The sequence below is a fragment of the Melampsora larici-populina genome, assembly GCF_000204055.1.
Source record: "Melampsora larici-populina 98AG31 unplaced genomic scaffold MELLAscaffold_61, whole genome shotgun sequence".
In the NCBI taxonomy this organism is placed as follows: domain Eukaryota; kingdom Fungi; phylum Basidiomycota; class Pucciniomycetes; order Pucciniales; family Melampsoraceae; genus Melampsora; species Melampsora laricis-populina.
The window spans coordinates 381,946-395,482 of record NW_006768825.1 but is presented as its reverse complement, the minus strand read 5'-3'; the positions used below and the strand labels follow the sequence as shown (position 1 = coordinate 395,482).

At 42.2% G+C, this 13,537-nt stretch overlaps 2 protein-coding genes across 2 annotated transcripts; both read right to left on the bottom strand.

The window, feature by feature from the left end:
• Nucleotides 1-6,267: 6,267 nt before the first annotated feature.
• Nucleotides 6,268-8,921, bottom strand: MELLADRAFT_79314 (uncharacterized protein; the record flags this gene model as incomplete). The annotated part of the gene is made up of 4 exons (XM_007416485.1): nucleotides 6,268-7,877; nucleotides 7,953-8,010; nucleotides 8,084-8,152; nucleotides 8,232-8,921. The coding sequence occupies 4 exons, from the start codon at nucleotides 8,787-8,789 to the stop codon at nucleotides 6,268-6,270; spliced, it is 2,295 nt and encodes a 764-aa protein (XP_007416547.1).
• Nucleotides 8,922-10,029: 1,108 nt separating this feature from the next.
• Nucleotides 10,030-11,981, bottom strand: MELLADRAFT_93814 (uncharacterized protein; the record flags this gene model as incomplete). Its single annotated transcript, XM_007416484.1, has 9 exons — nucleotides 10,030-10,155; nucleotides 10,223-10,318; nucleotides 10,400-10,465; nucleotides 10,570-10,716; nucleotides 10,782-10,898; nucleotides 10,988-11,347; nucleotides 11,425-11,525; nucleotides 11,597-11,936; nucleotides 11,979-11,981. 9 exons carry the CDS (start codon nucleotides 11,979-11,981, stop codon nucleotides 10,030-10,032), a joined length of 1,356 nt encoding a protein of 451 aa, XP_007416546.1.
• Nucleotides 11,982-13,537: the final 1,556 nt, after the last annotated feature.

The window sequence follows — 13,537 nt, the reverse complement described above, 5'->3', positions numbered from 1 at the left end:
TTTTATTGAGGTTTTATCATCCAAGGGTGAATCTGGCCCAATGGAAATGTTTAAATCCCTTCCCCAAGACTGGTGGATCAGCTTCTCTGCATTTTTGCTCTTTATATGTAACCCATGATTCTTTTCCCTAGAATTGGTGCTGCATGGTTTGGTTGGATCTTGAAGTATTTTTTTTGTTGTCTGTCTTTTCATTGCTCCACCCATTTCCTGATGCCTCTTTTTGTCTGTCTGAAGACCTATCCTCTTTCTACTGCTACCTGTGTTTATTCCATCCGCTTTGGTTTTCCCTTTCATTTCATCTTTGAGAATTCAGTCCCAAGACAACCATTGAGTATTGGAGCAGGTTCAGTCCTTCATTGTGTGGATTGGAAGACATAATTTTAAGGAGAGTACCTACATAATAATTGTTTCTCCGTGGCTACCTCTTCTGGTAGATTGAGATTGAAATTAGTGGTGAAAAGCTCTCTTCCATGAGTTTCTTCAGATGATACCTCACGGGGGATTGATGTACTTTGTGTGAATAAGGGCAATTTCAATGAACTTTCTGTGTTTGACTCATAATTTCCAGATATCCTGAAGTGATCATGGTTAAGACAAGGAGTTATATTGCTAACACCTTTTAAAGGTTTTGGAAGTAGCTCTCTTTCTTGATTGGGAGAAGACAATACAAATCCCATGGAAAGTAGTACCAGTAGGGCTTTTACCCTGTTTTGAGAGCTTGTGAGGTTCATCATTCTTATGTTTGTTGTGTAATCCATGATTCAAATTGGCATATATAAACAAAAGGTTACAGTGATCAGTAGAAATTGAATTGTACTGATAAGAAATAGTGGGAAAAAAGACAAGATCTTTGAAGATCTGCCACAGTTGATCAGAGAAACCACCAGCTTTTCCAATTTGAAGCAAAATACAGACCTTGAGAAAATGTTTTAAAGAATAGCATGTCTCCCACTTGTACTTGTATCATTGATTGTACATACATCACTAGGAGGCATTTTCTGCCACATTTGGATATGTGAGACATGCAAGGACATATGTTGATCAGAACTACACAGTTGCACAGCTAAACCTTGATCAACTGTATGCTCATTTGAATGTGACATGTCAATCACAATTTTCTAACTTTTGCACATGCAGCATGGATTGGACACATTTTGTTATACATGTACAGTCAGTGACAAAAAGTTTACGTACCTGTAGCAGAACTCACCCATTTGGCAACTCTCAAACTAGCTTATTCAGCTCTCAATCTCACTATTCATGTACCAGAAAGTACATGGTCTAGATGGCCACTAATCAGAGTACATATGAATGAATTTCAGGATTCACAAATGTAATGTAGACTCTATAATACAATGACTTTTACCAGCGAGTGTGTCCACCCTTTGCTTTGAGCACAGCCTTGATTCAGTCAGGCATGGACTCGACTAAATCTTGAAACTTGCTCTGAGGGATTGCTTTCCACTTGGTAAACAGTGCTTCACGCATTTCTTGAACCGTTCTGGGTTGGTGCTTTTCAGAGACATTTTTTTTCATGATGTTCCAAATGTTCTTGATTGGGTTCAGGTCTGGACTATTTGCAGGCCATTCTAACTTTTCAATTGAATGTTCATCCCTCCATTGTTTTGCCACTTTGCTTGTGTGTACCGGGGCTCCATCCTCCATCAAGATGAGGTCAGGTGGACAGTTAGGTGAGGTGACAAGTGGTTCAATAATCCGGCAATACACCAAATCGACAAAGTAAGCTCCAGTTTGACGTCCGACCGGCATGACTATTATTGGTAAGCAAAGTTCAGCTGTGAACGCCCCTCATATCATTACTGAAGTCCTTCCACTCTTGAAACTTGGGGCCAAACAGTCTTTGTTGTATTTTTCACCCGGTTTGCGCCACACCCAAACCTTCTTTGCAGACTTTCCAATTTTGAATGATGATTCATTGGTCCAAATGACTTTCTTCCAATTGTTATAAGTCCAATCCTTGTGTTTTCTAGCAAACTCAAGACGCCTCAGAATGTGTTTACTCTGGAGATAAGGCTTAACTACGGCAACTCGGGAGTGAAAGCCAAGTTTCCGGATCTCTGATTGAACTGTTGATATACTGGCTTTTATGGGTAGCTTGCTAGCAATATAGGCAGCTGAAGCATGTTGGTTTTGTTGTATCACCCGCTTCAAGGTTTGCTGATCATGTTCCAAGAACTTCTTTGGTTGTCCGAGCGTTTTTGAGATGGTTGATTTGCATCTTTTGCGGTCATTGTAGATCACTGTGTAGACAGTTGACTTGGGATGGCCAAGTTTCTTGGCAATTTGAGTGCCAGGAATCCCAAATTTGTGCACATAGATGATAGATTTCTGTTGAGTGGGGGAGGGGGAAAGTCTTCATTCTCAGAGACAATATGGATGAGGTATGGAGGATTTATTCAGGAAACAAAGTACCCATTGACTGGGCTACACTAATACATATGTAGTCGAGGTACATAAACTTTTTGTCACCGACTGTACAGACATTCAATTTCCACATATGGTCAATCACCAATTCTTGCTACCACAGCATACAAGACAGCTGTACAGTCTGACCTGCGCAAATGCATACCCGCGCAACTGCATAACCCGTGATAATGCATAGAAAAAATCCTAAATTTTGATACTTTTTACTGCCAAATTTGACAATGGAATTGCATAACCCGTCAAAATGCATAGCAAAAGCCTTCCACTCAAGTTATGCATTTGCGCGGGTTAGACTTTAAGTGGTTTGTCAACTTGTTTCTAGTGTACCTTTAGCAAAATGAGCTAGTTTTGTGTTTAATCAGTTTATGATCCCACATCTTCTTTTGAATCTGTGAACAGCTTGTTGTGATGTTGTGTGGTAGGCTCAGTAGGCAATGTGACAGTTAGACATCACAGTCAAATCACATGATTATAAATTGACAGTGCTACAGCCTGAAAATGTTGTTCCAGGGTCATGAAGAGGTATTGCCTTGGCTCCCAAAAATCTCTAGTACAATCTAGGCCAGAGACCAATTTATTTATTTTTCACTTTACCTTCATTCACCATATATTTTTGTATTGGGTGTCAGTCTTTCTTTTCATTTGAATCTTCTCTTCTCATACTGCATAGTGTAGAACCTACCAATTCCAATTTGTCTAACAGTCTCAACTACAACTGTTATGTTTATCTACACAGGTGACACATCATTCAATTTCTACTTCATCCTCATGAAATTTATGGTGTCTAGATTTAGACTTGCAACTCACATCAGACCACAAGGTTGAACTTGGTGGCCTGGTATCAAATGGCCTTGAAACTGATTTTGGGAAATCAGCAGTTCACCTACCAAAATGTGCAACCCTACCTCAGTCAATCTTCAAACAAAAAAATATCACCTGTACCAGTTCTCAAGGAAGATGTTATTGCAAGGCCCATCCAAAGACCACCCTCCACTGTAGAGGATCAGGCAATCACAACCCTTCCATGATATAGTTTCATAGTATGTGCTACAGAGTATTTTTCTACCCTGAGGCCCAGGGTATGGCCTCTTCTGACTCAGCATGAGCCCCGTTTCCCGCGGGCTCGGGGATCTCCGGCTTCCGTACCGTCGGTACGGTGCCTCGGGCTAGGTATCTCAGCCCCCCGGCACCGTACCGACTCCGACGGAACGGGAGCCGGGCCAGAGTATGAGGATCCCCGATTTTAATTGGGGAACCGAGCTATAGCAGAGAGCTGTAGAATCGAGGGCAGATAGGGAGAAATGAAAGGTGAGGAAGGCCTCGTAACAACTCATAAATCAGTATAAGGAGTCAAATACAATGAGATACCTGTACGAAACAGTAGAATATCAGCCGGAACTTGCTTGTGAAGCAGATTTATGATTTTTTTGATCTAGCAAGCTCTACCAACTAACACTCGACGGGGAACCAACGGGTAACCGATATTTCGGTAGGCCCCCGATTTTTGGTGGCGGGGGACGGTCTGCAGACGTACATGAAGATCCCCGACGGGGAGGGGTTGGCTCGGAAGCCGGGACACATTTCCAAAAAGTGCTCGGGGTGGATTTTTGCCGGTCCCCGCTCCCGAGCGAGCGGGGCTCATGCTGACTTCTGACCCTCAACAAATCAAATGTGGATTCAAAAATAAATGTTCCTATCATTAGGCATTGGGCGAAATTTTCGCTCTTTTTTCTATTTTTTTGACCGACCAGTGATGCGCCCCACGAAGCAATCCGAAGATTGCAGAAGCGAGTGAGTTTCACAGGTAAAAAGCAGGACCCCGGTATGCTCCTATAAGGGGTAGTCACATCAAAATATATCTTTTGAGCTCCCGCGGAGATAAGTCACTGGCTGGACCCATAACTCTAAGACGGTTTAATCTTTCAAATGAGCTGTATTGTATATTGAAGCCACTCTGAAATAGGCAAAAACCGGCAAAAACCTCAAAGACTATGGTGGGAGACACCAAAGATAAGGAAAAGCCCGATGAATCTTGAAATTTTACGCGAGCCCGCAGTTCTCAATTTGGTGAGAAGCCGAGGATAATTGTAAGATCACCTCCTCCAGAGCTTCTCAAAAGTAGCTTTTTAGAATGTTTCATCAAACATTACAAGAGCTATGTAAGCTGGGGTATCTTACATGTCAAGCTCATCTCTCTGAATTAGATGAATGCCTCAAATGAAAAGGTCACAAAAGCTATGCGATTGCTCTAGAAAGCTAGTTTTGAGGAGCTCTGGATCAGGCATCACCAAAGTGCCCTCGGCTTCTCACCAGTTTGAGAACTGCGGGCTCGCGTAAAATTTCAAGATTATTCGGGCTTTTCCTTATCTTTGGTGTCTCCCACCATAGTGCATAATCCCATGAAGCGTAAACCCGCGGGAGCTCAAAAGATATATTTTGATGTGACTACCCCTTATAGGAGCATACCGGGGTCCTTAAAAAGCCCTGTCGCTTTGCCCGGCTATCTTTTATGGGTCAGATGTTCATTTGCCTCGGTCCGATGACCGCTTGACTCTTGTCTTCGAGGTTTTTGCTCGTCAACTCCAGCAGTTTGTGACCAATCCAGAGGATCAAGATTTGAATCTTTTGATTTCAATTTCAGCTTGAAATTGGACGAGTCTGTCTAGTTTTGAGTCAATAAAATGTTCCAATTTTGACTTCCACATTAGATGAAAAAGTCATTGGATGATAGATCACGGCTGCTGGGGGATACCCGGGTAGATTCAGAACGGGGGGCCCCAGGCAAGGTATGTGTGAAATGTCTGAAAGGTGTCTTTTGTGGCGCGATTAGAGCTTGTGGCTTTTACAGGTCAAGCAAGGATGCTCTACGCCCGATGAAATTTCAGAAAATTTTTGTAAAGCAAAACAAGAATTTTTTTTTTGCTGTGCTTTGGGTGGCTTTGATATTGTGCCAGCCATCCCTACTCAAGCATTCCAAGAAAACTGAACTACCTTTGAATTGGTTCCCGCAACCAAAAAACGAAAATTTTCAGAAACCTCGCCCAATGCCTATTATCTTCAATTTATTTTTCATATCCCAATCCGGACAAATAACCCAGATGAGCAAAAAATAAACTAACCACAAATCTGAAAAAAAAATTGATTTTCAAAACAGCTATATTTCAAAGAAAAAAGAGCAAAGTCTCATTAAATACTACATTTCAGTATCACACAAACAAACACACACACACACACAACCACAACCACAACCACAACCACAACCACAACCACAACCACAACCACAAAAGCAGAGAAAAAAGAAACTAAGAAAAAACCAACAAACCAAAACTCAAAGTTTTTATAAAAAAAATCATTTTTTTCTATACAATTACACAAAACAAAAAAGATATATATGTATACCATAGAATCACAAAACAATCAGTAAAAACCAGTAAAATCCAATCCAATCAGCGACAAAAATGATTGATTTTCATCAAGAGAGAAAGAGAAAGAGAAAGAGAAAGAGAAAGAGAAAGAGAAAGATCAGATAAGAACAACAATAACAAACCAAAAAAAAAGAGAGTAAAGTAAACTAAAAAAGGAATGAATGTAAGAATATAGAAAGAAAACAAAAGAAAAAAAAACCTTATAAAAGAATGGATAAGAAGATCAATTATTTTGGGGTTTTCAAAGAATTTCTAAAAAATACAAAATCAAAAACAATTCATCATCAAAACAAAAACCACCCCTAAGATTCTTTTGATTTCCCTTCTCGATCCATTTCTTCAAATCCCAATCATTCCACTTCCAATCTTATCCTTCCATCAGGCTCCAAATACCCTTTCATTCAACATAAAGTACCAATTTATTACCCGAATCAATCCATCTTTCCAAATCTGAATCATTATCAATCCCAACCAATCGATGTCCCAAAGAATTATAAATCGGTAAAGTTTGACCCGTAGAAAACCCAATACCAGATTCATCTTTAAACCTTAATGAATGAATTTGATGTCCACTTCTTTCCTTAACTCTTTTAAACAATTCAAGATAATTGATATGAGTAGGTACTCGAATCGCAATCAAATCATCTGTTTCGATTTGATAGATTTTAATCTTTAAAAAGTTTCCTTGTTGATGTGTTGGATTAGGATTATGAGTTCCTAATGTGACGCCTAATCCGGTTGGGTTCTTGTTCTGCGTACTCGTTCCACTTCTCGAATCAATACTGGTGCTATGTTGATGTTGATGTTGATGTTGATAAGGATGTGAATGAGTAGAAGTTCCATCAAAGGCAGTTTGAATCGATCCATTCGATTCTTTATGTCCAACCTTTCTACCTTCCATCTCTCTCATCCCATTCTCTTCATCCCGAGTCGTCAATCCATTCATCAACTCTTCTAATCGGTTACCTTCTTCTTTATTCATCTTCGATAAATACTCCACTACTTCTCCTTCCACTTCTTCTTGTGATCGATTCAAACTCATCTCAACTCCTCCTCCTGCTCCTGCTCCTCCTACCTCTCCTTCTAATTCAACATCTCCTTCTCTAGGTCCTAAGAACTCATAAACCAATTCACATTCTCGAATCTCTTCTTCCATCCTACACAACTCTTCAAGATAAACCGATAATTCTTCTACTCTTCTTGCACAAACTAATTCATTGACATCTTCAATCATTTCAGGTATTTTAGGTAATTGATCTTCTGAAGCTGAAAACATTTCAACTAATGCTAAATGAAATTCATAAAAATCTTCATATAATCTATACAGAACTAAAACCGTGGTTTCATTCGAGTTTAAATCACTTGAGGAATTTCGACTAAAATGGGCTCGTAAATGAAACCAAAAATGTCCTTGTTCATGATGAAATGATTCAACTGATGCATGCACTACGACTCCATACCTTTCCCTAAGTTCATCTACTGTTGCATATCCGTCTCCTTCCTGAGTAGATCCTTCCGGTTCATCTTCTAAATCATATTGAACTTCAGATGGATTAGATCGATGTCCCATAGACTGATGATGTTGTTGATGTTGTTGTTGTTGTTGTTGCCAAGCTGCTACACTATTCGATGGTTCTCTAGAATGATGAGTTTGATAATTAGTTTGTTGTGAACTTCTACCACTCTGTGTAACTTGAATTGGATTCATTCCAAATGATTGTTGTCTAGAATGTGTAGCCGAAACTGATCTTGATGACATATGTTGTGATTGTCCATCATTACTGAACGGTCGATTTGATGAATGTGGCGTAGAAGGTGATGAATCAGGTACAAAATCAAATCGTCCTAATGGAATACTATTGCCTTTGTATGCTGCTGTGGCTTTTTTCCATTCTTCTACTTTAGGTACTACTGCACTTCTGATTAATTCTTTGACTCGATCTGGTGGTAATGCTTTACCACTTGTTAGATCTTGTACTTCTACAAATGAAACTGGGATTAAACCGGCTAGAATTCATCAAAACAGAAACAAATTCGTCAATGATTCTGGGTTCTTCTTTTGATTAATAAAAATCCACTCACGACCACCGAGACGGCCAATAGGTTTAGCTACAAACCATTCATGATTAGATTGAGCAATCTAGAAAGTTCAAAGAGGAAACAATCAGCACTCGTTCTCCAAGAAAAAATAGAAGCAAGAGAAGAGAGCTTACCACAATGATAGGTTCACCCCTCTTTGCATCGAGCTCATCTGGTCTTTCAGCAACGAAATCGTGTTGAACCTATAGAGAAGGGATTGAAAGTATATCATGTATTATTAGTATGATATGGATGATCAGGATGATGAGATTAAGAACTTACGACACCATAGAGTGGTTGACTTTTTTGACCATTACTACCAGCACTCTTAGGACCAGCAGAAAGAGGTTGAGCCCCAAGAGAGATAGATTGATTAAGAGATCGATGATGTTGATGAGTTTGTTGTTGTTGATTAAATTCCGAATGACGAGGAGTATGTAAATTAGATTGAGAAGGAGGTTTTCCAAAGATTTCAAACCCAAATCTAGGTACTAATCCACGAGCCCCAGTAGCCGGATTTGAAGCTTCAAACCAATCACCTTCTGAATCTTCCCTTTGACCGACTACATGAAAGAAATCACCCTTTTGAAATGAGATTTCTACGATCCGTTTAGCTTTGTAATTTGAAATAGCTCTGATGACCATAGTAGGAGGACCGGTTGGAGCTCTTGAGTTAGGAATTGATTGAGACGAGATAGGTTTTGTGAGAGGAGGTGGAGGTGGATGTTGAGATGTTAAGATTGAAGCACCAAAAGATTGTTGAGAAGGAGAGAATGATTGTCTTGAGGGTGAACTTGATTTATCTTTTTCTTTGTGAAGTGACCTTCTGAGTACTTTCATGATGAATTAAATGATTTGATGATGTATGGTTGTAAGATAGTGTGATAGACTGTGATAGTGATAGTATGCTTTGATGGTTGATGGTTGATAGTGGATGGATGAATGGTGAATTTGAATTGGGTTTGGGTTTTGATTGAAAATGGAAATTGACGAATCGATTGATTGAAAGTTTTTCAGTTTTTTTCAGTTTTTCAGTCTCGACTCTTCAAACTTTCAATTCTAAATCGCAGTCAGAGTCACTCTTCATACTGATCCTCAGTTCACTTCGCTCAAGCTTTTATGTATTGTTTCATCAAACCATTCTCTCAATCAAACTCTTCATCACATTCATCATCACTTCTTTCAATCTCAATAAACATCAAAATCAATCCAGAACATATCCTACCTGATCCTTGTCCTCACACCCTACCCTCTTTTTCAATTCACTTTCCCTTTGATCATTATAATATATATCGTACAAACTTGGAAAGAAATTAAACCCCTCTTTTTCCTTTTTTATTTTTTTTTACATACACCACGGGGGGGCCTCGACCGTCTTGCGCCGGTCATTCACGACCGCCCGTGGACCAGCCTTCCCTCCGCAGGCATGGGCGGTCACTAGCTGGTCAGAATGGTGACGCCTGTAAGGCGACCATGAGGCGTCGATTCGGGCGTCTTGAAGCTGGAATTTTGGCACTGTTGCGGTGCCTGTGTGCGGACTGGGGGCGGCCAGAATGGCCCCAAGATCGCCATATGGCCGTTTTTGATGTTCACGTCAAAATAGAAAATAATGTGAAAGCAGGCTTCACAACGCCCAAAGACGGTCAATTAAACGGCCTGAAAGAGCCGTTTGGATCGCGATCCAAATCATTACAGCTGAGACTTGGGCATATAAGCCTGTGAATTTCGCAGCGGGGGAAGTTACAGAAAGAAAGACAACGGATGATAATATAGAAAATGTCTACAACTTTTAATCTAAAGGAATAAAACAAGTGTAGTCTTTGATTCCCCATTTGCCAATTAGTGGGCCCATTCACTCCAGGTTCTCCAAAGAACCTCCTGCTTGTTCAATACGTTTCATCATTTCCTGGATATCCTCCTCGGCAGGTAAATCAAATGTTACATCCGCAGCGATGTTCGCAAAGTACCCTTCGCCATCAAAGGTCGCGCGATCTTCATCGTAAATGAACTTGTAAAAGCTGAAGAGGAATTCATGATGAGCTAAATCTAACGGTTGTGATCAGTGCTTGAAGAACTTAACCTACGCAGAACTATATAAGGCACCTTGAACAGCCAAATGGTGAAGGTGTTGGTCCACTCGCGCCCAGATATTGCCTCCGGCTCCGCCTCGACGACGCTCTTGAAAGATGCGTAGGGCTTCTCGTCGCTGGTGGATTTTATGAACCAATCAGCTATCCGGTTTGTATTAGAACGTGGATTCAATTCAAACTGACAAGGTATGCGATACGGAGGCGGTGTTGAACGGTGCATTTGATCCAATAGGCTTCCTCATCTAGGCCATCAGCCGTTGTTCCACAATCTTGAGCGATCTACATACAGAGTCAAAACACAAGTTACTCAGGCAGGCCTCATTCATACCAAAAGCACGAAATATGGCAGCAAAAATTTACACGATGCACAAGACGTTTCATGCAGGGCACAGTGCTACCAGGGTTATTTTTGATGTTGAGCAACACCTGCGTAAGACAAGTCTCAGTGATTTGATGAGCCCAAGGTGTATGTACAAGAGAGTTGTACATGAAAGACAATTCGAATAAATGCAAGAAAGTGTCCCACTGACCAATTTATGCAACCGCTCTCGGGCGTGCTTCCCAGCGTCCTTAACTAAGGTCGCGTACGTTTGGGTGTCGGCGACGTTCTGGGCACCATTAACGACTGGAGGCAGTTGTTCGCTAGCCCAGCTGCCGGGGATAGCTTTGATTGCCCGCTGTGAATGCGGTTGTTTGAGAATCAATACTAAGGCTACACAACAAAAAAAATCATCTACCTCACCTTAATAGTTGCAAACAATGAATTGGGTAACACATCCCCATTTGGGTTGTGAAGTTTTGTATACGCGCCGATCGTTGGTAATGGAACCGATGCGTATGCCTCCGTATACACCCTACTCTGATAACCAAATATCAAATGCGGGGGCATCAGAAATAAGACACAGATAAGAAGACGTATGATGAAGAGCAGGACAGTGATTCCCTCACTTTCAGCTCAGGCGAGTAGGACCAGGGCCCGGTTCCGACAGCGGGGGCGTTCGCTGCAGCCGCCGCGCCAGGAGCAGAACCAGGAGGTCCACCACCATGGGTCGAGATGACATCAACGGACTCATTAACTTGGTCCAGCTTGTTGGACAAAGTTATGAAGTCCTCGGTGTGCTTGTTTGCCACCGAAGCAATTTGCTTGTCCACTTGACTGGCCAACTGACCGATGTCCTCGTCGATCTTGCTCGACATGTGCTCAATCTCTTGACGGAGCGTTTCAGACATCACAAGCATCTCTTTCTCTACCTTACCAGAAAGACTGGTAATCGCAGCCATGATGTGAGCCACATCGCCGTCGTTATTCTGGACGCGCCGATTGGGTGTTTGAGTTCTATCCGAGAAAGAACATTAAAGAAAACGGAAGGGAATCGCAAACTTACACCGTCATTGCCCCCTCGCACCGAGGTTTGCGAGCCTGTACCTCGTATGCTTCGCTGCTCGGCGCGGTTGGCAGAACCGCTGGGACCCACAAGGAGGGTTCCTGAAGGGAGTTGGATTAATCGTAGAATACGATACAAAGGAAGAAGAATAACGCAAAAAACGCCCGCTTACTGTTGCCCCTTGGTGTGGTCAACGAGTACGGTTGCGTGCGGTTGCTTTGAGAGGCGATTTGAGCTGTGATGTTATCGATACGGCCGGTTTGAGATGACATGATTTGACTGAGAGGGCTTTGACGAAATGAACGAGTATTATGAAGAGGTTTTAAGATGAGGATGGTGAGGTTAAGGCAGAGTTTTGATTCAGATTGAACGAAGAGGCGAAACAGATGAAAGAGAAACGAGTGTGCTGATTGGTCGTCGGGTCCAATCACTTCCCTGGCGTGTTTGCAACCACGCGAACGCGCGACTGGCGCGATTTGGTCCACGCGGAATTTCCACGTTAGGAAATTTTCCTGGAAGTCGAGGAATGGGGAGAAGTGAAATGGGAGCATTACCATTTTAGGCACAAGGTCTCAGCAGATTTTTGATAAATTGCGAAAACTGGCGCAATGTTCAAAAATCTGCAGAGTCACTGGTGAGCTTCCGTTCGATTTTACCAAGTTTCATTTTAAATTGCAAAAATTGGTCAAGATACATGACATGTTAAAGAATCTTTCTTTTAATCAGCTGATGAATTGGTATCATCCAACTCCTGTTCTTCCATGCTTAAGGTTTCTTTACCTTTACCTTTCTTTGCTTGCGTCTTTTTACGTGGTTTGACAGGCACGGCCCGCCAAACCTTGAGTCCTTCTTTGAAAGCTGCCGCCCATTCCGCGGCGGAGACTGCGCAAGTTCCCAAATTAGCCACAGCTCGGTGCGTTTCGGCGGAGTAGTGGCTTCCGCTGTTCAAGATGAACCAGTCACTCTCAACGTGTCCAATTGTGCTGATTGTCGCGGTCGTGTCCCTTCTCTCAAGGCGTTTGTATGCCCCATCTGTGACTGCGCAATTGGAACGTTGGCAATTGTGTTGCACGTTCAATATGCAAGAAACGTCCTGAATCAACAATCAGTACCAGGCATTTGAAGAAAGCGGGCTGGATTTGCTTACCGTCACTTTTACCCACTTTTGGCGTGCCTTTCTTATGATCTCACGCATCCCATAAAAAGGAGAAATCCCACCGGGTTGGGTCTCCTGAAGTAGAATGACGGTTCTGTTTGCGGATTGACTGTCCGGCTTCCAGATTGCAACCACTTGAAATATTGCATTACCGTGGTGGAGCTGATTAAAAGGAAGTACTAAGACAGCAAGATCACATGATCCACCAGGCAGTCTGAGCGCACGCACCTTCACAAAGTCTTTTTTACCAAGGCTTTGATGGTTGATTAAAGTAACACTTTGATGTTCAATCCACGATACAGTCGGCGCTTCACTTGCAAGGTAATCGGGTACGTCATTGGACACCACTGCGCGAGCTGTCAGGGACAAAAGGTCAGAGAAAACAGACGGACTTATGAGTGGGAAGACAAAAACCTCACGACCAGCGGTAAACACGGCGGCTTGTTTCGCTTTGGGGTCAATTCCCATCGCCTTACATAATTCAGGCATCAAGGCAAGAAGCCTTCGCACTTGGGGTCCAGCGGCCACACGCGCTCCCAATTCCTTGTGAAAGAAAGTGTTACCGGAAAGGAGCGCGCGCATCATCTGATAACTATTGAAAGTGTTGGCGATATCACGCCCAGGTGCCATACGGTTGGAATGAACAGATGCGGCACGCAAAACGGCGTTGTAAGACTCGAACTTCTCGGTCATAAATAGGTTCGCCGGTCCAAAACGCTTGATGGAGTCCTTCAAGTGACACAACATATGGAATTTGGGCTTATTAACCCATTGAGCATTATGATGGATAAGGTGATTGAAAAAGAGTAAAATCGCAGATTCCATGGTTCGCAGGTAGTCTTCCATCCTAGTGATCTCGTGCTGAAAAACGAATGAACCTAAAAGACACAATGATTTCCATAACTCCCTTTTGTCAGGTGTCAAATATTCCAAAAAGACAAACGGGGCGGCCTGAAG